The sequence below is a fragment of the Arachis ipaensis genome, chromosome B7 (assembly GCF_059453495.1).
Source record: "Arachis ipaensis isolate K30076 ecotype BB chromosome B7, ASM5945349v1, whole genome shotgun sequence".
Lineage (NCBI taxonomy): Eukaryota > Viridiplantae > Streptophyta > Magnoliopsida > Fabales > Fabaceae > Arachis > Arachis ipaensis.
This window is the reverse complement of record NC_142442.1, coordinates 110,061,304-110,086,794: the sequence shown is the minus strand read 5'-3', so window position 1 is coordinate 110,086,794 and position 25,491 is coordinate 110,061,304. Positions and strand designations below refer to the sequence as shown.

The 25,491-nt window shown below is 39.7% G+C and overlaps 1 protein-coding gene and 1 non-coding gene across 2 annotated transcripts; both read right to left on the bottom strand.

The window, feature by feature from the left end:
- Positions 1 to 184: 184 nt before the first annotated feature.
- LOC148553713 (uncharacterized) lies at positions 185 to 22,853 on the bottom strand. The gene is made up of 3 exons (XM_088494860.1): positions 22,477 to 22,853; positions 22,022 to 22,206; positions 185 to 285 (listed from the first exon to the last, which is right to left on the bottom strand). The coding sequence occupies exons 1-3, from the start codon at positions 22,851 to 22,853 to the stop codon at positions 185 to 187; spliced, it is 663 nt and encodes a 220-aa protein (XP_088350986.1).
- LOC148553714 (small nucleolar RNA R71) lies at positions 7,602 to 7,709 on the bottom strand. Its single transcript, XR_015892987.1, has one exon. It is a non-coding gene; the product is annotated as a small nucleolar RNA R71 (small nucleolar RNA).
- Positions 22,854 to 25,491: the final 2,638 nt, after the last annotated feature.

Below are 25,491 nucleotides of genomic sequence, written 5' to 3'. Positions count from 1 at the left end.
ATCTGCCACGTTTCATCCGATATTACATGGCCAGGGCCTATGTCAGACGCACTCTCCCTTTCCCTTATTTGGTCACCCAGCTAGGCCATTGAGCTGATGTGCCTTGGGAGCTGGCTGATGCGAAGCTGACTGCTGCAGACTGCAAGAAGATCATTCCTCACAGCAGGAAGTTTCAGGCTTTAGGCTATAGACCTCTATTCCTCACCGCTTCTGGTGAAGCAGCCACATCTTCAGCTGCCCCTTCTGCCTCCACTGCTGCACCAGCCTTATCTACTGCACATCCACCTGCTCTTGAGCCCATTTATCATTTGGTACATCGACTCTTTGCCCGCCTGGATCGTATGGAGTGTCGCAACAAGCGGTGCTATGCGCACCTTAAGTTGATGATCCGATCCAGCAGCGACATCCCCTCCGAGCCTGACACCTCTTCTGATATATCTGAGGCGGAGGCGAGCGATCATGAGGAGGAGACACATGCCCAGGCTGAGCAGGCCGGACCAGAGCAGGCTGCACCACAGCATGCGGAGCCACACCAGATTCAGGCCGCAGACCCAGAGATCCCTCTACAGTCAGTGCCTCCACTGCACCAGACAGATCCTCCTATACTTATCCAGTCAGCAGACACTCCGGCCACCACAGAGACTCCAGCAGCCCATCCTTCCGGTGATGACACCCCTTCACACCCAGCTTGAGTCAGCATTGAGGACGATGCTATATTTTAAGTGTGGGGAGGTCGCAATCCCTAGCGTATCTTTTTGGTGAACCACTACAGACTCTTTTTATCTTATTTTGTTTATTTTTCTGTATTTTTATCTTTATTTTTATTTTTATCTTTCAGTACTTGCACATTGCTCTTTTGCTATATTTTTACTCTATTTCCGCATTTTGCACTTTAGTTTATACCTTAGACATCTAGTTTAGTTTGCAATTCTAAACTTATTAGTTATAGAATATGTGGATTAATTAGTATAGTTTACCCTTTTAGCATATGATAGTTTGGTTTAATTGAAAATAAAAGGAGTAAACCAGAAACTTTAGTAAATTAAAACAATCCACACACCTTGTATATATAGCATAACATGTTAGTTAGTTAACAACATTTCATCAAGGAGGAACACTAAGATTTTAAGGGCCACCCTAAGATTTACATTGAGAATAATGGGAACTCTTAAATTTTACTTGCATGACATGTATAACTGATATATGCTTTTTGAGCTAGAGAACACACGGCCTGTTAGTTTTGAGCTTAATTGTATGGTTACATTCAAACCATAATTTCCATTCCTGTGTGTTTTACCCTTCTTTTTTTCATTCTGATATTCTTTACTTTGTTTTAATCTATATGTCCAATATAGAATATAGATACATACCAAGAGATGATTGAGGCCATCATTTAACTTTTTCCTCACTTATCCCAAATTAGCCTACCTTTTACATCACCCTTGTTAGCCCCCTTGAGCTTTTTAATCCCCTCTTGTTCTATAAACCACATTACTAGCCTTGAGCAGAAAAATAAAATAAAAATCCCAAGTTGAATCCTTGGTTAGCTTAAGATAGATATTGTGTACAATTTAAGAGTAGGGAATTTTATGGGAACATGGGATGATAGAAAAAAAAGTAGAAATTTAAAAAGAATAAGTTGTTTCAAAAACAAAATTTGGGAAGCATGCTCATGTGAAATCAAAACAATTGAATTACCATGTGCATTGATAATAATAATAAAAAAAAAAATAAAATAAAATAATATACATATATAAAAATTTTTCAGTATTTAAATAAAGGGGATACAAAAATTCTCCAATTGCAAAATAAAAAGAATCAATGCACATGGGACAGAATTAAAATGCATGAGTCTGCAATACAAAGTAGGAAAATTTGGGCAAATAGGTTAAGAAACTTTAATTTATATGAAGTATGTATGTTAGGTGAGATCTTAGACTAATCAAGGATTTACTTATTAACTCACTTAGCCTTATACATATACCCTTACCTTTACCTTGGACCCATTACAACCTTGAAAAAGACATCATGATTTTTTGTATGTCTGTATTCCATATTTGTCGATTGGTTAGACGAAGAACAAAGTTATAGAAAGTAAGGATAGAAAAAGAATAGAGTGATTAACCCAATAAACACTGAGTGACTAGAGAGTAAACACAAAATCCAGTGAGGGTTCAATAGCTCATCACCATATATCTCAGCTTAATTGTTAATTGTCTTGTAAGTTTGTGAAATATTTTTACCCATCTCAATTGTAAAAGTGCTTTAACATTATCTAAGGTTTGGCTATGCATATATGATTCCTTTTGGATATGAATTAATTTTTAACTACATGTAAGTTTTATATACAAGTGAATAATAACTAGAACTGTATGATTCATTTAGGTAGTTGCATTTAGAATAGATTGCATTGCATGAAATTCCACCACTTTACCTTACTCTTTATCTTGGATTTAGCATGAGGACATGCTATTGTTTAAGTGTGGGAAGGTTGATAAACCCATATTTTATTATATGTTTTATGCTCAATATAAGTGATTTATTCAATCCTTCACCCACTTATTCATGTAAAATTGCATGGTTTTACTTTCCCTTCCTTATTATGTGATATATGTGAAAAACATGTTTCCTATGCTTCAAAAATATTTATTTTAATTACCTTTTATTACCATTCGATACCGTGATTTGTGTGTTAAGTATTTTCAGATCTCCTAAGGCAGGAATGATTCAAAGGATGGAAAGGAAACATACAAAAATGGAAGGAAAGCATAAAACGGAGTTTTTGAAGAAACTAGCAGCGACGCAAACGCATGGACGACGCGGCCGCATGCCTAGTGCGAAAAGACAGTGACGCAAATGCGTGACTGACGCGGACACGTGCCTTGAGCAGAACACAAATGACACATACGCGTGACCAAAGCGAATGCGTGATAAGGAAAACTCCAGATGACGCGACCACGTGACCCACGCGGACGCGTGACAGACGCCACGCACCAGAAACTTCAGAAAATACTCCCAGCGATTTCTGAAACCCTTTTTGGCCCAGATCCAAGTCCAAAAAGCATAGATTATAGGTTATAAAGTAGGGGAATGTATCCATTCAAGGGGAGGTCGATCATTATTCACTTTTCATAGTTTAGATGTAGTTTTTAGAGAGAGAGGTTCTCTCCTCTCTCTCAGGTTTTAGGATTTGGATTCCTCTTAAAGGATTTAGGATTTCAACTCTTCATCAGGTTCAATATTTCTTTTACTTTATATTTCTCTTTTACTTTCAGATACTTCAATGCTTTTCTCTAATTACTTATGTTGCCAATTTGGCTTATGAACTCTTTATGTTAGGTTGATTTTCTCTTATTAATGCAATTGAGGTATTTAAGATTTATAATTTTTATTTAGCCTTTTTTATATTCTTGGCTTTAATTGATTAACTGGAGGCTCTTGAGTTATCAAACTTATCGTGATTGTTAATTAATTTCTCTAATTGACTGGAATTCTACTAACTCTAGTCTTTCCTTAGGAGTTGGCTAGGACTTCGGAATCTAACTAATTAGTCCATTTGACTTTCCATTGCTTTTGTAAAGGTTAACTAAGTGGGGTTAAACTCAATTCTCATAAGAGTAACTAGGATAGGACTTCCGAATTTTTATACCCTGCCAAGAGTTTATTTTATCGTTATTTATTTATATTACTTGTTATTTAAATTACTTGTACCTTACATTCAAAACCTCCAATTTACAAAACTCATAACCATTAATAAGAACACCTTCCTGCAGTTCCTTGAGAAGACGACTGATGAGCGGATAATTTATACGCTTTTTGGCATTGTTTTTAGTATATTTTTAGTATAATCTAGTTACTTTTAGGGATGTTTTCATTAGTTTTTATGTTAAATTCACATTTTTGGACTTTACTATGAGTTTGTGTATTTTTCTATGATTTTAGGTATTTTCTGGCTGAAATTGAGGGACTTGAGCAAAAATCAGATTCAGAGGTTGAAGAAGGACTGCTGATGTTGTTGGATTCTGACCTCCCTGCACTCAAAGTGACTTTTATGGAGCTACAGAACAAAAAATGGCGCGCTTCTAATTGCGTTGGAAAGTAGACATCCAGAGCTTTCCAGCAATATATAATAGTCTATACTTTGGCCGAGTTTAGACGACGCAAAAGGGTGTTGAACGCCAGTTCTACGCTGCAGTCTAGAGTTAAACGCCAGAAACACGTCACAAGCCAGAGTTGAACGCCATAAATACGTTATAAACTGGCGTTCAACTCCAAGAATGACCTCTGCACGTGTAACATTCAAGCTCAGCCCAAGCACATATCAAGTGGGCCCCGAAAGTGGATTTATGCATCAATTACTTACTTCTGTAAACCCTAGTAACTAGTTTAGTATAAATAGGACTTTTTACTATTATATTAGACATCTTTTGATCATTTTTAGATCTCTAGACCTCCATGGGAGGCTGGCCACTCGGCCATGCTTACCCTGTATTCACTTATGTATTTTTCAACGGTAGAGTTTCTGCACTCCAAAGATTAAGGTGTGGAGCTCTGCTGTTCCTCATGATTTAATGCAAAGTACTACTGTTTTATATTCAATTCAACTTATTTCGCTTCTAAGATATTTATTCGCACTTCAACATGAATGTGATGAACGTAACAATCATCATCATTCCCCCACGAACGCGTGCCTGACAACCACTTCCGTTCTACCTTCGATTGAATGAGTATCTCTTGGATCTCTTAGTCAGAATCTTCGTGGTATAAGCTAGAGTGATGGAGACATTCATGAGAGTCTGGAAAGTCTAAACCTTGTCTGTGGTATTCCGAGTAGGACTCTGGAATTGAATGACTGTGACGAACTTCAAACTTGCGAGTGCTGGGCGTAGTGACAGACGCAAAAGGAGGGTGAATCCTATTCCAGTATGATCGAGAACCTCAGATGATTAGCCGTGCTGTGACAGAGCATTTGGACCATTTTCACAAGAGGATAGGACGTAGCCATTGACCACGGTGATGCCTCCAGATGATTAGCCATGCAGTGACAACGCATCGGACCATTTTCACAGAGAGGATGAAAAGTAGCCATTGACAAAGGTGATGTCCTTACATAAAGCCAGCCATGGAAAGGAGTAGGACTGATTGGATGAAGACAGCAGGAAAGCAGAAGTTCAGAGGGACGAAAGCATCTCTATACGTTTATCTGAAATTCTCACCAATGATATAGATAAGTATTTCTATCTTTATTTTCTGTTTATTTATTATTATTATTCGAAAACTCTATAACCATTTGATATCTGCCTGATTGAGATTTACAAGGTGACCATAGCTTGCTTCATACCAACAATCTCCATGGGATCGACCCTTACTCACGTAAGGTTTTATTACTTGGACGACCCAGTGCACTTGCTGGTTAGTTGTGCGAAGTTGTGAAGTTATGTTTGGACCATGGTTCTGTGCACCAGTTATTGGCGCCATTACCAGGGAATCAATTTCGAACAACAATTTAAGTATGAATCACAATTTCGAGCACTAAGTTTTTGGCGCCGTTGCCGGGGATTGTTCGAGTTTGGACAACTGACGGTTCATCGTGTTGCTCAGATTAGGTAATTTTCTTCTTATTTTGTTTTTAAAAATTTTTCAAAAATTTTTCAAAAATATTTTCTTCTTTTTCGTTTTTCCCAATTAATATTCGAAAAAAAAATTTAAAATAAAAAAAATCAAAAATATTTTGTGTTTCTTGTTTGAGTCTTGAGTCAATTTTTAAGTTTGCTGTCAATTGCATACTCATCTTGCATTTTTCAAAAATTGCATTCATGCATTGCATTCATCATGATCTTCAAGTTGTTCTTGATAAACCTTCTTGATTGATCTTCATATTATATTGTTTTGTGTTGTATGGTGTTTTTCATATGCATTCTTGAATTCTTAGTGTCTAAGCATTAAAGATTTCTAAGTTTGGTGTCTTGCATGTTTTCTTTGTATAAAAAATTTCTCAAAAATATGTTCTTGATGTTCATCATGATCTTCAAAGTGTTCTTGGTGTTCATCTTGACATTCATAGCATTCTTGCATGCATTCATTGTTTTGATCCATAACTTTCATGCATTGCATTATTTTCATGTTTTTCTCTTTCATAAAAAAGAAATTCAAAAATGAAAAAAAAAATATCTCCCCCTTTTTCTTCTCATAAATTCGAAAATTTGAGTTGACTTTTCAAAACTTTTTAAAATTTAGTTGTTTCTTATGAGTCAAATCAAATTTTCAATTTAAAAAAAATCTTATCTTTTTCAAAATCTTTTTCCAAAATCAAATCTTTTTCATTTTTCTTATTTATTTTCGAAAATTTTAAAAAATATTTTTCAAAAATCTTTTCTTAATTTTTTCTTATAATTTTCGAAAATACCATCAACAATTAATGTTTTGATTCACAAATTTCAAGTTTGTTACTTGCTTGTTAAGAAAGATTCAAACTTGAAGTTCTAGAATCATATCTTGTGATTTCTTGTGAATCAAGTCATTAATTGTGATTTTAAAAATCAAATCTTTTTTCAAAATTAATTTCAATCATATCTTTTCAAAAATATCTTTCTATCTTATCTTTTTCAAAATCATATCTTTTTAAAACATATCTTTTTCAAAAATTTGACTTTAAAATATCTTCTCTAGCTAACTAACTTTTTGTTTGTTTCTTATCTTTTTCAAAATTACCTAACTAACTCTCCCTCTCTAATTTTCGAAAATATCTCCCTCTTTTTCAAAAATTCTTTTTAATTAACTAATTGTTTCAAAATTCAATTTTAATTTATTTCTTCTTTTAATTTTTGAAAATCACTAACCATTTTTCAAAAATAATTTTCGAAAATTCTCTCTCTCTCTCTCATCTCCTTCTATTTATTTATTCATCTACTAACACTTCTCTTCATCTCACATATCTGCTCTCCTCACCCTTGTGTTTCTTTCCTTACATTACATTCTTTTCTTCTTCTTTTCTTCTACTCACGCAGGGACCTCTATACTGTGGTAAAAAGGATCCCTATTATTATTTTTCTGTTCCCTTTTTTTCATATGAGCAGGAGCAAGGACAAGAATATTCTTGTTGAAGCAGATCCAGAACCTGAAAGGACTCTGAAGAGGAAACTAAGAGAAGCTAAATTACAATAATCCAGCAAGCACCTTTCAGAAATTTTCGAACAAGAAGAGGAGTGGCAGCCGAAAATAATAATAATGCAAGGAGGATGCTTGGTGACTTTACTGTACCTAATTCTAATTTACATGGAAGAAGCATCTCCATCCCTACCATTGGAGCAAACAATTTTGAGCTTAAGCCTCAACTAGTTTCTCTAATGCAACAAAACTGCAAGTTTCATGGACTTCCATCTGAAGATCCTTTTCAGTTCTTAACTGAATTCTTACAGATATGTGATACTGTTAAGACTAATGGAGTAGATCCTGAAGTCGACAGGCTCATGCTTTTCCCTTTTGCTGTAAGAGACAGAGCTAGAATCTGGTTGGACTCTCAACCTAAAGATAGCCTGAACTCTTGGGATAAGCTGGTCACGGCTTTCTTAGCCAAGTTCTTTCCTCCTCAAAAGCTTCGCAAGCTTAGAGTGGATGTTCAAACCTTCAGACAGAAGGAAGGTGAATCCCTCTATGAAGCTTGGGAGAGATACAAGTAACTGACCAAAAAGTGTCCTTCTGACATGCTTTCAGAATGGACCATCCTGGATATATTCTCTGATGGTTTATCTGAGCTATCAAAGATGTCATTGGATACTTCTGCAGGTGGATCCATTCACCTAAAGAAAATGCCTGCAGAAGCTCAAGAACTCATTGACATGGTTGCTAATAACCAGTTCATGTACACTTCTGAGAGGAACCCTGTGAGTAATGGGACGCCTATGAAGAAGGGAGTTCTTAAAATTGATACTCTGAATGCCATATTGGCTCAGAATAAAATATTGATGCAGCAAGTTAATATGATTTTTCAGAGTCTGAATGGAATGCAAGCTGCATCCAACAGTACTCAAGAGGCATCTTTAGAAGAAGAAGCATATGATCCTGAGAACCCTGCAATAGCAGAGGTGAATTACATGGGTGAACCATATGGAAACACCTATAATCTCTCATGGAGAAATCACCCAAATCTCTCATGGAAGGATCAACAAAAGCCTCAACAAGGCTTTAACAATGGTGGGAGAAACAGGTTTAGCAATAGCAAGCCTTTTCTATCATGCACTCAGCAACAGACAGAGAATTCTGAGCAGAATCCATCTAGCTTAGCAAATTTAGTCTCTGATCTATCTAAGGCCACCGTGAGTTTCATGAATGAAACAAGATCCTCCATTAGAAATTTGGATGCACAAGTGGGCCAGCTGAGTAAAAGGATCACTGAAATCCCTCCAAGTACTCTCCCAAGCAATACAGAAGAGAATCCAAAAGGAGAGTGCAAGGCCATTGAATTAATTACCATGGCCGAACCTGTAAGGGAGGTTGAGGACATGAATTCCAATGAGGAAGATCTCCTGGGACGTCCAGTGATCAACAAGGAGTTTCCCTCTGAGGAACCAAAGGAATCTGAGGCTCATTTAGAGACCATAGAGATTCCATTGAACCTCCTTACGCCCTTCATGAGCTCTGAGGAGTATTCTTCTTCTGAAGAGAATGAGGATGTTACTGAAGAGCAAGTTGCCAAGTACCTTGGTGCAATCATGAAGCTGAATGCCAATTTATTTGGTAATGAGACTTGGGGAGATGAACCTCTCCTGTTCACCAATGAACTAAATGCATTGGATCAACTGAGATTGCCTCAGAAGAAACAGGATCCTGGAAAGTTTCTGATACCTTGTACCATAGGCACCATGACCTTTGAGAAGGCTCTATGTGACCTTGGGTCAGGAATAAACCTCATGCCCCTCTCTGTAATGGAGAAGCTGGGAATCTTTGAGGTACAAGCTGCTAGAATCTCATTAGAGATGGCAGACAATTCCAGAAAACAGGCTTATGGACAAGTAGAGGACATGTTAGTAAAGGTTGAAGGCCTTTACATCCCTGCTGATTTCATAATCCTAGATACTGGGAAGGATGAGGATGAATCCATCATCCTTGGAAGACCCTTCCTAGCCACAGCAAGAGCTATGATTGATGTTAACAGAGGTGAACTAGTCCTTCAATTGAATGAGGACTCCCTTGAGTTTAAAACTCAAGGATATCCTTCTGTAAACATGAAAAAGAGGCACAGTAAGCTTCTCTCAAAACAGAGTCAACCAGAGCCCCCACAGTCAAACTCTAAGTTTGGTGTTGGGAGGCCACAACCAAACTCTAAGTTTGGTGTTGAACTCCCATATCCAAACTCTAAGTTTGGTGTTGGGGAGTCTCAACAATGCTCTGAACATCTGTGAGGCTCCATGAGAGCCCACTGTCAAGTTATTGACATTAAAGAAGTGTTTGTTGGGAGGCAACCCAATTTTTATTTAATAATATTTTTATTAGTTATATGTCTTCATAGGTTCATGATCATGTGGAGTCACAAAAACAACTGAGAAAAAAAAATTGAAGAAAATAAAAAAAACAGCAGAAGAAAAATCACACCCTGGAGGAGGATCTTACTGGCGTTTAAACGCCAGTAAGGAGCATCTGTCTGGCGTTCAACGCCAGAACAGAGCATGTTTCTGGTGTTGAATGCCAGAAAAAAGCAGCATCCTGGCGTTCAGACGCCAGAAATGCACAGTGAAGAAGAGCTGGCGCTGAATGCCAGAAACAAGCATCTGGCTGGCGTTCAACGCCAGAAATATGCTGCATCTGGGTGCTGAACGCCCATAACAAGCATCAATTCAGCGTTTAAACGCCAGAATTGCATGCAAAGGCATTTTACATGCCTAATGGGTGCAAGAATGCAATTCCTTGACACTTCAGGATCTGTGGATCCCACAGGATCATCTCAGCACTTGTGGACCCCACAGGATCCCCACCTACCACCACTCACTCTCTTCCCTCTTCTCAATGTTCATCCTCTCTTCCCAATAAACACTCTTCCCCAAAACCCTTCACCAATCACCTCAATCTCTCTTCCCTATCACCACTTCACCACTCACATCTATCCACTCTTCCCTATAAACCTACCTCATAAACTCCACCTACCTTCAAAATTCAAAATCAATTTCCCACCCAAAACCCAACCTTATGGCCGAACCTTACCCCCCCTCCCTTCCCTATATATAACCCTCCATTCTTCCTCATTTTCACACAACACAACCCTCTCTTCCCCTTCTTGGCCGAATACACCTCTCCCTCATCTCCTTCATATTTTCTTCTTCTTCTTCATCTATTCTTTCTTCTCTTGCTCGAGGGCGAGCAATATTCTAAATTTGGTGTGGTAAAAGCATAAGTTTTTTGTTTTTCCATTACCATTGATGGCACCCAAGACCGGAGAATCCTCTAGAAAAGGGAAAGGGAAGACAAAAGCTTCCACCTCCGAGTCATAGGAGATGGAAAGATTCATCTCCAAAGCTCATCAAGACCACTTCTATGATGTTGTGGCCAAGAAGAAGGTGATTCCCAAGGTCCCCTTCAAGCTCAAGAGAAATGAGTAACCGGATATCCGACATGAAATCCAAAGAAGAGGTTGGGAAGTTCTAACAAACCCCATTCAACAAGTCGGCATCCTAATGGTTCAAGAGTTCTATGCCAATGCATGGATCACTAGGAACCATGATCAAAGTAAGAACTCAAACCCAAAGAATTATATCACCATGGTTCAGGGGAAATACTTAGATTTTAGTCCGGAAAATGTGAGGTTGGCGTTTAACTTGCCCATGATGCAAGGAGATGTATGCCCCTACACTAGAAGGGTCAACTTTAATCAAAGGTTGGACCAAGTCCTCATGGACATATGTATGGAAGGAGCTCAATGGAAGATTGACTCCAAAGGCAAGCCGGTTCAACTAAGAAGACTGGACCTCAAGCCTGTAGCTAGAGGATGGTTAGAGTTCATACAACGCTCCATCATCCCCACTAGCAACCGATCCGAAGTTACTGTGGATAGGGCCATCATGATTCATAGCATCATGACTGGTGAGGAAGTAGAGGTTCATGAAGTCATCTCCCTTGAACTCTACAAAATAGCCGAAAAGTCCTCCCCCATGGCAAGGCTAGCTTTTCCTCATCTTATTTGCCATCTATGTTACTCAGTTGGAGCTTTCATAGAAGGAGACATTCCCATTGAGGAAGAGAAACCCATCACTAAGAAAAGGATGGAGCAAGCAAGAGAGCCCATTCATGGATCTCAAGAGACGCATGAAGCTCATCACCATGAGATTCCGGAGATGCCTCAAATGCATCTTCCTCCACATAATTATTGGGAGCAAATCAACACCTCCCTAGGAGAATTAAGTTCCAACATGGGACAATTAAGGGTGGAACATCAAGAGCACTCCATCATCCTTCATGAAATTAGAGAAGATCAAAAAGCAATGAGGGAGGAGCAACAAAGACAAGGAAGAGACATAGAAGAGCTCAAGGACATCATTGATTCCTCAAGGAGAAAATGCCACCATCACTAAGGTGGACTCATTCCTTGTTATTACATTCTCTGTTTTTCGTTTTCTGTGTTAAGTGCTTACCTATGTTTGTGTCTTATTACATGATCATTAGTAGTTAGTAACTATGACTTAAAGTTATGAATGTCCTATGAATCCATTACCTCTCTTAAATGAAAAATGTTTTAATTCAAAAGAACAAGAAGTACATGAGTTTCGAATTTATCCTTGAACTTAGTTTGATTATATTGATGTGGTGACAATGCTTCTTGTTTTCTGAATGAATGCTTAAACAGTTCATATGTCTTTTGAAGTTGTTGTTTAAGAATGTTAAATATGTTGGCTCTTGAAAGAATGATGACAAGGAGACATGTTATTTGATAATCTGAAAAATCATAAAAATGATTCTTGAAGCAAGAAAACGCAGCAAAGAACAAAGCTTGCAAAAAAAATAGCAAAAAAAAAAAAAGAGAACAAAAGCAAGCACAAAAAGCCAATAACCCTTAAAACCAAAAGGCAAGGGTAAATAAAAAGGATCCCAAGGCTTTGAGCATCAGTGGATAGGAGGGCCTAAAGGAATAAAATCCTGGCCTAAGCGGCTAAACCAAGCTGTCCCTAACCATGTGCTTGTGGCGTGAAGGTGTCAAGTGAAAACTTGAGACTGAGCGGTTAAAGTCAAGGTCCAAAGTAAAAGAAGAGTGTGCTTAAGAACCCTGGACACCTCTAATTGGGGACTTTAGCAAAGCTGAGTCACAATCTGAAAAGGTTCACCCAGTTATGTGTCTGTGGCATTTATGTATCCGGTGGTAATACTGGAAAATAAAGTGCTTAGGGCCACGGCCAAGACTCATAAAGTAGCTGTGTTCAAGAATCAACATACTGAACTAGGAAAATCAATAACACTATCTGAACTCTGAGTTCCTATAGATGCCAATCATTCTGAACTTCAATGGATAAAGTGAGATGCCAAAACTATTCAAGAGGCAAAAAGCTACAAGTCCCGCTCATCTGATTGGAGCTTTGTTTCATTGATAGTTTGGAATTTATAGTATATTCTCTTCTTTTTATCCTATTTGATTTTTAGTTGCTTGGGGACAAGCAACAATTTAAGTTTGGTGTTGTGATGAGCGGATAATTTATACGCTTTTTGGCATTGTTTTTAGTATATTTTTAGTAGAATCTAGTTACTTTTAGGGATGTTTTCATTAGTTTTTATGTTAAATTCACAATTCTGGACTTTACTATGAGTTTGTGTGTTTTTCTGTGATTTCAGATATTTTCTAGCTGAAATTGAGGGACTTGAGCAAAAATCAGATTCAGAGGTTGAAGAAGGACTACTGATGCTGTTGGATTCTGACCTCCCTGCACTCAAAGTGGATTTTCTGGAGCTACAGAACTCATAATGGCACGCCTTCAATTGCGTTGGAAAGTAGACATCCGGAGCTTAGACGACGCAAAAGGGCGTTGAACGCCAGTTCTATACTGCAGTCTGGAGTTAAACGCCAGAAACACGTCACAAGCCAGAGTTGAACGCCAGAAATACGTTACAAACTGGCGTTCAACTCCAAGAATGACCTCTGCACGTGTAACATTCAAGCTCAGCCCAAGCACACACCAAGTGGTCCCCGGAAGTGGATTTATGCATCAATTACTTACTTCTGTAAACCCTAGTAACTAGTTTAGTATAAATAGGACTTTTTACTATTGTATTAGACATCTTTTGATCATTTTTAGATCTCTAGACCTCCATGGGAGGCTGGCCACTCGGCCATGCTTACCCTGTATTCACTTATGTATTTTTCAACGGTAGAGTTTCTGCACTCCATAGATTAAGGTGTGGAGCTCTGCTGTTCCTCATGATTTAATGCAAAGTACTACTGTTTTATATTCAATTCAACTTATTTCGCTTCTAAGATATTCATTCACACTTCAACATGAATGTGATGAACGTGACAATCATCATCATTCCCCCACAAATGCGTGCCTGACAACCACTTCCGTTCTACCTTCGATTGAATGAGTATCTCTTGGATCTCTTAGTCAGAATCTTCATGGTATAAGCTAGAGTGATGGCGACATTCATGAGAGTCCGGAAAGTCTAAACCTTGTCTGTGGTATTCCGAGTAGGACTCTGGAATTGAATGACTGTGACGAACTTCAAACTCGTGAGTGCTGGGCGTAGTGACAGACGCAGAAGGAGGGTGAATCCTATTCCAGTATGATCGAAAACCTCAGATGATTAGCCGTGCTGTGACAGAGCATTTGGACCATTTTCACAAGAGGATAGAACGCAGCCATTGACCACGGTGATGCCTCCAGATGATTAGCCATGCAGTGACAGCGCATCGGACCATTTTCACAGAGAGGATAAAAAGTAGCCATTGACAAAGGTGATGTCCTTACATAAAGCCAGCCATGGAAAGGAGTAGGACTGATTGGATGAAGACAGCAGGAAAGCAAAAGTTCAGAGGGACGAAAGCATCTCTATACGTTTATCTGAAATTCTCACCAATGATATACATAAGTATTTCTATCTTTATTTTCTGTTTATTTATTATTATTATTCAAAAACTCCATAACCATTTGATATCCGCCTGACTGAGATTTACAAGGTGACCATAGCTTGCTTCATACCAACAATCTCCGTGGGATCGACCCTTACTCACGTAAGGTTTTATTACTTGGACGACCTAGTGCACTTGCTGGTTAGTTGTGCAAAGTTGTGAAGTTATGTTTGGACCATGGTTCTGTGCACCAGTTATTAGCGCCATTACTAGGGAATTAATTTCGAACAACAATTTAAGTATGAATCACAATTTCGAGCACCAACGACTCGAGGTTTAAATACTTCGGTTATCAATTTTTAAGGGATTTGTTACTTGTGAGAACCAAAACGTTTGTAAGAAGGGATGATTGCTTGGTTTAGAAACTATACTTGCAACGGGAATTTATTCTGAATTCTAAACAGTCAAACTTCCGTTCTTCAATACCAATGCTAGAAATGGCAAATTACCCCGGGCGTGGACTTGACTCATCGCTTGCTTGACAAGAAACAGAATCTTCACCTGTCCCTCCGTGAGAACACACCAAACAAGCAAGTCGAGATCTGCCGTGAAGGACGATTTGTGGGTGCTAGGTAGCACATAGTGAGATAGGATCTGGGCCCAAGCTCTAGCTTCTTCAGTGAGGAAGCGAGCGTCAATGCACTTGGGCCGCATCCGGAGTCGACCTTGGGTCCAAAATGTCCCTGGCTTAGCAATGACTCGGAGGATCAAGTCCCAATCAAATCCAAACTTCACTCGCTGACGTAAGACTTCTTGGTAGCCATCCATGTCACTTGGTACCGGTAGGAAATTAAGCACTTGCTGAATAGCCTCTTCTGAAACTGAGGCTTGCTTCCAGCGCATGTATACCGATTGAAGAAAGGAAAGATGGTAGCTAGCGTAGAATTCTTCCACCCAAGAGAGGTTGATCTCCCTTGGTTTTCTCAAAAGAAACTCCCATCCTCGCCGTTCAATGTGGGGTAGAATATAAGGAGTAACCTTGTCCAGCGGAGCGAGTAGATGCTCAGGATGATAGTTTCTCACAGCTCTGGAGGGGAACATAAGTTCACAGAAGGGGTTGGAGAACCTTGAAGAATCTTTTTCCGGTTTTCTCTTTTCATTCTCATCAATAGGAGCGGGTGTCTTCGCCTTCTTATATAGGGGTTTGGCTCCTAATAAAGAGTGCGCCTTAGAATTTGGCCTTTGGGGTGCCCTTTTGGCGGCCGATTTCCTTGAAGCTTTCTCCTTGCCTTTCGTAGTGGCCATCCTGAAAAAGGAAGGGAAAGAGGGAAACATTAAACCCAAAGAATTAATTCAACAAAAATATTCAAGTGAAAGATAGTGCCTAAAAGAAGTAGTGCAACAAAGTGATTATAGAGGCATGGGTCACAACACTTGACATGGGATGCAAGAGGTAATAAAGCATGCAATAGGGCATGAGAAGAATGATCTCAAGCATCCATAACAAAAAAGCAAGTCATGTTCAATGAGTATCTAATTAGCAAGCAAAGTAGACTCAATGCGTATAGAAGACAACAAGTGAGTGAGGAGGAAGCACCAAATTGAAAATACATGATGAAAATGAACCAAAATGGCATTCGTGCAATTCCTCGAATACTTGGTGTACAATTATCAAGCAAAGAGCAATTATGAGATACTCAACTAATTTAAAGCCCAAAATGAAATATCAATCATCACATAAGCATCACATATTGGCAAAGATAAGGAAAAATGACAAAAGATCTATTAAAGCAAATTAAGCTCAAATTCAACATCCATGGAAAAATAAGGTAAAGGAAAAGTAAGCAAACAAAAAGTAAGTAATGTAATCATGCAACTAAAAAAGAAACTAAGTAAATCAATAAGAAGAATCTAACTAGAAGGAGAAATAATGCAAAGAAAGTAGTAGATGAGCTATGGAGGAAGTAGAACCTTGAGAAGTGTAAAAGAACAAGGTTGAATTTTCTTTTGTAAAGATGAGAAAGAAATAGAAGATATGTAGTGCCACTAGAAGAGGTGGTTGTCACCGGTGGGTGGCCGGAGACGGTGGTGGTGGGTTGTGGAAGAAAAAGAAGAGAATGGAGGTGATGGAGAAAGAAGAAGAAAGAAATAAGAAAAGAAGATGGGAGAGGGACAGAACAGGGCGCGCAGCTTTAAAAATTGATTCGCGCAACCGACGCGCGCGCGCACAGTGCGCTGGCACGTCGGTGAAGGTGGATCGAGGGATGCGTGCGCGTCATTGGTGCATACGCACGAGTACAGCTATGCCCCTGGCACAGAACTGACACAAAGTTGAAGTCTCTGGTTTTTATACCAGAGTTGGCATGTAGCGCAGGTGCGCGGACGCTCACAGTGTGGAAGCACATGCTTGAGTCAGTTGGCGACCGGCGCGGATGCACGTAGTGCATGGACGCATCGGTGTGGGCATAGGCTAGGCACAAATGTGGCATAATTCTCTGGTTTTTGTACCGGGTAGTCCACACAGCGTCATCGGCACGCGCGCGCACAGTACGCTTGCGCGTCGATGTGCGATTTGCAAGGGGCGCGTGATAAAGCCCAATTTTTTGGTTTATCTTGTGCTTATTTTAGGGGATTTTATCACCTTTTCCCACATTTATTCAATGAGATAGCATGGTTTTGCAATTCTCCCTTGATTTGTGCTTAAGTGTAAAAACATGCTTTTTAGGCCTTAAAATTGGTGATTTTAATTCACTTTAATTCCATTCGATGCCTTGATGTGTTTGTTGAGTGATTTCAGGTTTATAAGGCAAGTATTAGATGGAAGAAATGAGTAGAAAATCATACGAAGGGGAGAATGCATGACGAAACAAATATTGGGGATATATCAAAGGACGCGCACGCGCACGCGCAAAAGAGGTCTCGCCCATAGACGCGCACGCGTACATGCCGCGTCCGCGTGGATGGAAAATTTGCCAATTGACGCGCACGCGCACATGGCGCGCACGCGCCAATACTTTTACATGGCCTACTTAAAGGCAAAACGCTGGGGGCGATTTCTGAGCTGCCCAGGCCCAAATCCAACTTGTTTCTGAGTGTATTTCATGCAGAATTAAAGTCCAAGCAAAGGGGGAGCAATTGTTTGAAGTTTTTGCATCATGTATTTTAGTTTCTAGAGAGAGAAGGTCCCTCTTCTCTCTAGAATTAGGATTAGAATTTCTTAGATCTAGGTTTTATTCATGCTTTGATTTTCTTTTCCTTTACAATTTCTTGTTCCTCTACTCTTTCTCTCTCTAATTTTGTGTTTCATTCTTGTAATTGCTTACTTTGTTGTTGATGCACTCTTTCTTCTTCTATTTTCTTTTAATGCAATTTCTGATTCATGTTCTTTTATTATTGATTTGTTTTATTGTTGTTTAATTCCTTGCAATTGAGTGTGTAGATTTTCTTTCCTTGCAATTTACTATGTTTTCCTTTTATGCCTTCCAAGTGTTTGACAAAATGCTTGGTTGGATGTTAGAGTAGCTTTTGAGTATTCTTGGCTTGGAAAGGGTAATTAGGTGATCTTGAGTCATGAAAACCCAACCTATGTTGGTGACTTAGAGTTCTTGGCTAATATTGTTTCCATTGACGCTAATCTTTTGCTAATTTAATTAGTAAGTTGATTAGGATTTTTGGATTGAGATTAGCTAGTCTTGTTAAACTTTCTTCGAGTGTGAAGATAATATGATACCTTCTTCCATCGTCGAGGATGATGTAATGAGATAAATTCTTGTTTATATTTGTGACATGATTAATTAGTCTTGTTTGACATTCTCCCTATGTGAAGATGACATGATACCTTCTTCCGTTTGTTGGAGTTGACTAAATAAGATGAATTAATCAATGTATGACTAGGATAGAAAGCCTATGATCTCAATTCTTACCATGAATGTCTCTCTTTATTACATGCTTTCTTTAGTTATTTGCTTGATTTACTCTTCTTGTCATTTAAATTCTTGTCCATTTACTTCCTTGCCCCTTTATCAATCATACCCCCATGTTCCTTCATAGCCAATAATCATTCACTTCATTTCAATTCCTCGTGAGACGACCTGGAGTCCAAATACTCCGGTTAATTCTTATTTTGGGTTTGTACATGTGACAACCTAAATTTTTGTATGTGAGGACTCTTTGTTGGTGTAGTACTATACTTGCAACGAGAATTCAATCAATTGAGGAAATTCTATATCAACAAAAGTTCGATCATCAACACGCAGGCAGCAAGCACGCGGACGCGTGGGTGTCTGGCGCGAGATGGGCATAAAGTGGGCATGACTCTCGGGTTTTTGGCCCAAGAGTTAGAAGTGCACTACCGGCGTGCGTGCGCACAGTGCGCTGGCGCGTCGGTGCCCATTTTTCCTTTTTCTCTGCTCTTTTTTTCTTTCACAACATAACAAGACCTATTCTAACACATTTTTGGTAGGTGCTTAAGCTAGTAGTCAAAGAGAACACTTCACAATTTCATGTATTATTCAAAACATAGCATTCTCTCTACTTCAACAATTCATCCATACCAAAATGATGAAAACTATATGAACATCCTATCTATCCAACAAGAATAATAAGACTAGTAATCCTATGCAATCAATCAATCACCAAGAAATCACAAAATTCACAAGAATTTAAGGTTACGAACAAGATGGTATACACAAGGAAGATCTTACCACGGTGGGGTGCCTTCCACCAAGCACTTTTCTTTAACGTCCTTAAGTTGGACGGTCCCTTGCTTAAGCTTCCTCTCTCTTTGGTGCATCCTCCAATATGAACACCTCTAGCTCTTTTGGGAGCTTGTAGCCATGGTACTTCTTCACTCTATGTCCATTCACCTTGAAAGTTGCTTCACTTTTAGGATTAAACAACTCCACCACTCCATAGGGCTTTATCTCCTTCACCTTGAAAGGTCCTTCCCATCTAGAGCAGAGCTTGCTAGGCATGAATCGAAGTCTCGAGTTGTAGAGAAGAACCTCATCACCTTCTTGAAAGTCCTTCTTCCAGATGTGATGGTCAAGAAATGCTTTAGTCTTTTCTTTGTAGATCCGGGCATTCTCATATGACTCGTTCCTTAAACACTCAAGCTCCTCTAGCTGTAATTTTCTGGCTTCACCCGCCTTGGTCAAATCCATGTTGCACTGCTTTACCGCCCAATAGGCTCTTTGCTCAATTTCCACCAGAAGGTGGCATGCCTTACCATAGACGATCCGGAAGGGACTCATCCCTAACGGAGCCTTGTAGGCCGTTCTATACGCCCATAGTGCATCTCCTAACTGGAGGCTCCAATCCTTTCTTTGTGGATTGACCACTTTCTTCAAAATTCTCTTAATCTCCCGGTTGGACACTTCCGCTTGTCCATTAGTTTGTAGATGATAAGCAGTAGCAACGTTATGTGACACTCCATAGCGCTTGAGCAATGCCTCTACTTTCCTATTACAAAAGTAGGATCCTTGGTCACTCACGATTGCTCGTGGCGACCCATAACGGCATACAATGTTATTCCTAATAAAAGAAATGACGGTATTGGCGTCATCAAGGCGGGTAGGTATTGCTTCTACCTACTTTGACACGTAATCAACCGCTAACAGAATATACAGATATCCACTGGAGTTAGGAAATGGTCCCATAAAGTCAATGTCCCATACATCAAATATCTCGCAGAACAGCATAGGTTGCTGAGGCATTTCATCCTTTTGGGATGTGTTTCCCGACTTCTGACACTGATGGCAAGACACACAGAACCAGTTAGCATCCTTGAATAAGGTTGGCCACCAGAATCCACAATCCAACACCTTTTTAGTGGTCCTTTGTGGGCCAAAGTGGCCACCACATTCGGACGAATGGCAAGCTTCAAGAATGGGTTGGATTTCAGACTCTGGGACACATCTTCGAATTACTTGGTCCACTCTCCTCTTCCACAAGTGAGGGTCATCCCAAATATAGTATTTGGAATCACTCCTCAACTTATCCCTTTGGTGTTTAGAAAAGTTGGGAGGGAAGAGTTTCGCAACCAAGTAGTTCGCCATTGGGGCAAACAAAGGAAAACTATCTGACACAGCATGCAAACTATCCAATGGGAATGAGTCATTGATCAGAAATGGGTCAAATTTTAAATTCTCAATGCGGCTTAAATGATCCGCAACCAGGTTTTGAGATCCACTCCGGTCCCTAATCTCAATGTTGAATTCTTGCAAAAGCAAGATCCAACGTATGAGTCTAGGCTTTGACTCATTCTTTGTCAATAAGTACTTTAAAGCTGCATGATCCATGTATACCACTATCTTTGATCCTAGTAAATAAGATCTGAATTTATCTAAAGCATGAACAATAGCTAGGAGTTCCTTTTCAGTAGTGGTATAGTTGGATTGTGCTGCATCCAGTGTTTTAGAAGAGTAAGCAATGACATAAGGGAGTTTACCATCGCGTTGTGCAAGTGCGGCACCTACAGTATGGTTTGACGCATCGCACATTATCTCGAATGGCAACGTCCAGTTGGGGCCTCGCACAATCGGTGCCATGGTAAGAACTCTCCTTAGCTCTTCAAAAGCCTTCACACATTCACTGTCAAACTCAAAATCCACATCTTTTTGGAGTAGGCGCGACAATGGCAAAGGAATCTTGCTGAAATCTTTGATAAAGCGCCTATAGAATTCTGCATGTCCTAACAACGAGCGGACCTCCCTCACAGATGAGGGATGAGGTAAAGTGGTGATAACATTGACCTTGGCCGGGTCCACAGAAATGCCTTCATGAGATACTACATGTCCTAACACGATACCTTATCTTACCATAAAGTGACACTTTTCAAAATTTAAGACAAGGTTAGTGTCAACACATCTAGTTAAGACCTTGGCCAAGTTCTCTAAGCAACAATCAAATGAAGTTTCATAAACATTGAAGTCATCAATAAAGACTTCCAGACAATTCTCCATTAGATCGGAAAAGACACTTGTCATACACCGCTGAAAAGTAGCAGGTGCATTGCATAGTCCAAATGGCATCCTTTTATAGGTAAAGGTACCAAACAGACAAGTAAATGTGGTCTTTCCGGATCTTCAGGAGCAATGTGAATCTGGAAGTAACTAGTGAATCCATCAAAAAAACAATGATGGGATTTACCTGCCAAACGGTCCAACATCTGATCGATAAAGGGTAAAGGGTAGTGGTCCTTTCTTGTAGCGGCATTCAATCTTCTATAATCTATGAACACTCGCCACGCATTTTGTACTCTCTTGGTGACCACTTCACCATCATCCTTTTTAACCGCAGTGATGCCCGATTTCTTGGGAACAACCTGGACCGGGCTCACCCACTCACTGTCAGAAATTGGGTATATGATATCCGCATCAAGTAGTCTAGTGACCTCCTTCTTTACCACATCCAGGATAATTGGGTTGAGCCTTCTTTGCGGTTGCCTAACCGGCCTAGCTCCGTCTTGGAGAAATATCCGATGCATGCACTTGCGAGGGTCAATTCCTACAATATCCGCTAGGCTCCATCCAATTGCCTTCTTGTACTTCCTTAGAATATCTAGGAGTTTTTCTTCTTCTTCACTTGAAAGCTCACTAGCAATAATGACCGAAAACCTTTGGTTTTCCTCTAAAAAAGCATACTTCAAATGAGATGGGAGGGGCTTCAGTTCACTCTTTGCCTCAAACTGAGGTTCCTTTTTATCAAGCTCATGGAGTTCATTCTTAACAACTTTCTCATGTTCATCCTCTTGGTCATCCGTCTCCTCAATAATAGGGTAGCGTAACTTGTTGTGGTCTTCTTCTTGCACTTCTGCCACCACTTCATCAATTACATCACATCGGAGCACATAATGCTCTTTAGGAGGATGCTTCATGGCTTCTTCTAAATTGAACTTGATAGTCTTGTCTCCAACCTTAAAGGAATATGTGCCGGTAAAGGTATCTAACTTGAATTTAGAGGTCTTGAGAAAGGGTCTACCAAGTAGAACAGAGGATGAGCTTCTATTTTCTATTGGAGGCATTTCTAGGATGTAGAAGTCAACTAGCAAAACCAAATCCTTGATCGCTACAAGTACATCTTCTGCTATTCCCATCACCGTGATCACACTTTTATCGGCTAAGGCAAACCTCACCGCCGACTTCTTTAATGGAGCTAAATTCAACCACACATAGATAGAAAGCGGCATGATGCTCACACAAGCTCCCAAGTCACACATACAATCATGAAAAGTGCACCCACCAATACAACAAGACACCAAACAAGGTCTAGGGTCACCACATTTCTTTGGAATAGGTTCCATCAAGGAAGAAATTGAACTACCCAAGGATAATGTCTCCAATTCTCCTATCCTATCTTTGTGTGTACACAAGTCTTTCAAAAATTTTGCATACTTTGGAATTTGTTGAATAGCATCAAGAAGTGGTATGGTTACCTCAACCTTCTTGAACACATGATGCATGTTTAAATCAAATTCCAGTATTTTCTTTGCTTTCTTCATCATGGATGGGAATGGAATAAGAATGGACTCATCTACTATAGCTTTCCTCTTGGGCTTCTTGAGGCTTACTCCTTCTTCCTCATGCCTTTTGTCTACCACCTCTTCTTCATGGGGAGCTTTAACAACCACTTCTTCCTCATGAATGTCTCCCATAACCCTTGGAGGTATCTCCTCTAATGTAGTCCCCGACCGTAGAGTGATGGCATTGAGACCGCCCTTTGGGTTCGGTTGGGGTTGGGATAGAAGGTTAGAAGAGCTTAAGGGTTGGTTGGTGTTGTTGTTGGGGGTTGATGGTTGGTTTGACATGGCCATCTTTGAAAGTATGTTGGTGAGGTTAGCCAATTGAGTGCCCAAGGCATCAAATTGAGCCTTGTTGCTCTCGTCCCATTTCTCCATGGCGGCTCTAAGCTCATCAACTTGATTGGTGGAAGATGGAGGAGTTTGGTTGGATTATTGTCTATGGTGTGGTGCTTGGTATTTGGTGTAGTTATTTTGGTTTTGGTTGGAGTGGCCTTGGTTGGCTTGGTAGTTGGTGTTGTTATGGTGGTATTGGGATGAATATTGGTTGTTGTTGTGATGAGAAGAAGAGTTATTCCATCTTTGGTTTTGATTGCTCCCTTGTGCATTATCCCTCCACCCTTGATGTTGATTACTACCATGAGGGTAGTTATTTTGACCTTGAGAAGGATAGGGTGGACGGTTGTTGTAATTCACATTGGCTACTACAAGAGCATGTTCCTCTTGAATTTGATGGCATTGATCGATGAATGTGTGGTGCTAGAGCACAAACCACAAATCCTAGGAGGACCTTCAAGTTGAGCAACTGGAGGTGGGGCTTGGACGGCTTGGATGGAGTAGTATTCCTTTTGATCCTTTTGTATTTGCGTAAGGATGGTGGTCATTATCCCCAAGTGCTTTGGTTAGGCTTGATTCGGAAGGGGACGGTTCTACCACACCCTTGAGAGGATTACTTCTCACCCTTGTATGTTGTGTAGCTTCAGCAACATCCTTTACCAAATTCCAAGCTTCTCCATCCGTTTTGTTTTTCAAAAGGGAACCACCACTAGAAGCGGTGAGCAATCTTCTATCTTCCACACAAAGACCTCCGGTGAAGTAGCTAATGAGCAAGTGAGTGTTCATTCCATGGTGTGGACAAGATTCCAATAGCCTCTTGAACCGAGACAAATACTCGTACAAACTCTCTTGGTCTTTTTGCATTATACCCGAAATCTCTTTTCAGATGTAGTCGGTCTTCTCCGGTGGAAAGAATTAATCTAGAAACTCTCTTCTCAAGAAATTCCAATTGGTCACAATCTCATCTGGTAGCGAATAAAACCATGTTTTTGCTTGCCCTTCAAGAGAGAAAGGGAAGGCAAAAACCATGATAGCCACCTCATCGGCTCCATGCCTTCGAGCCGTAGAACAAGCAACTTGAAAATCCTTTAGATGTCGAATAGGGTCTTGACCCGGCAACCCATGATATTTAGGAAGTAGATGTATCAAGCTACTCTTCAACTCAAAGTTTTGATCAAGGTTAGGATACCTTGCTTGCAATGGTTGAAGTATGATATCCGGAGCTCCTTGCTCATGCAAAGTGATCCGTCGTGGCTCCGCCATGTGTGGCTCACCTGTAGGATGCAAAGATGTATTATTAGTACCAACAGAAGAATAGGAAGTAGTGGACTCCAAGTCACTCTTGGTACCGCCTAGTGATTCGGTATGTTCCTCAAGAGAGGCTGAAGTACTAGTCGTATAATCCAGCCGCTGTCTAGCTTTCCGAGTATGTAACAAAGTTCTTTCAATCTCGGGATCAAAATCGGCTAAGCTAGAATTTGGTTGAGACCGAGTCATCAAACTTGAGAGTCATAGCACAAATACAAAAGAAACCTAAACTATAGCTAAGTACTGAAAGAAAGTAAGCTATCTACAATATTCACATATTCACATAACCAATATCAAGACATATGTTGCAACCATTCCCCGGCAACGGCGCCAAAAATTTGATGCGCTTGAGGTTTATGTCGGTAAAGAATTTCTCGATAAAGTCGCGTTGTAACTGTAGCTCTACCAACAACAATCCTTGAGTATCAAATTTAGAAGGGATTTGGTTGTCACAAGTTCAACCCTAATAGAAATAACCGAAGTATTCAAACCTCGGGTTGTCTCACAAGGAATGGGCAAACATGTGCTTTAACATTGGTTGGAAATCCGGGGTTGTGAGTCATGAGCAAGAATTTAAATTAGGAATCTTTACAAGCAAGTAATCTTAAATTGCAAGAAACTAATTCAAATGACTAAGCAAGATGTGAGCAATTCCTAACTAACAAAGTAACATCCAATATAATTCTATTCTAAACTAAACAAGTAACTATAACTAAGACAAGTAATCAAGAATTTGGGTTTTCAAATATGAATAATAAAAGCAACTCTTGGCTAGGCATGGGAATTGGGGTCACCATCCTTGTCTAATAACCATATCTTGACAATTATGAGGAACCAAACTCATTAAGTCTACTTCTATACTTGAAGTACGTCAAATGGTTTGGTCAACATCAACCCATAAGTTCTAACCTCACTACTAATCGACTTAGTAGTAGCTTAGAGTCAATGGTTATCAAATTGACAACTAAGGGTTCTCAAATCATCAAATTCATTAGACCCAATGACTCAAGTTTACCCAATCCCCTTAGCCTAGGCCAAGAGTAAAGAGAACTACTCTTTAATCAAAGTGATAAGCGGATATTTTATACGCTTTTTGGGGTTAATTTCATATAGTTTTTAGTATGTTTTAGTTAGTTTTTAGTTTATTTTCATTAGTTTCTAGAAAAAATTCATATTTCTGGACTTTACTATGAGTTTGTGTGTTTTTCTGTAATTTCAGGTATTTTCTGGCTGAAATTGAGGGAGCTGAGCAAAAATCTGATTCAGGCTGAAAAAGGACTGCTGATGT

Bases quoted from the DNA above. Each gene is read 5' to 3' on its own strand.
- LOC148553713 (XM_088494860.1), bottom strand. From the start codon at position 22,853: ATGGCCATGTCAAACCAACCATCAACCCCCAACAACAACACCAACCAA. The intron at 22,207-22,476 runs GGTAACCATACC...TATCTATGTGTG, and splicing joins CATGTGTTCAAGAAGGTTGA to GTTGAATTTAGCTCCATTAA. The intron at 286-22,021 runs GTAGACCCTTTC...GCTCAAGAGCAG, and splicing joins CTCATCCTCTGTTCTACTTG to GTGGATGTGCAGTAGATAAG.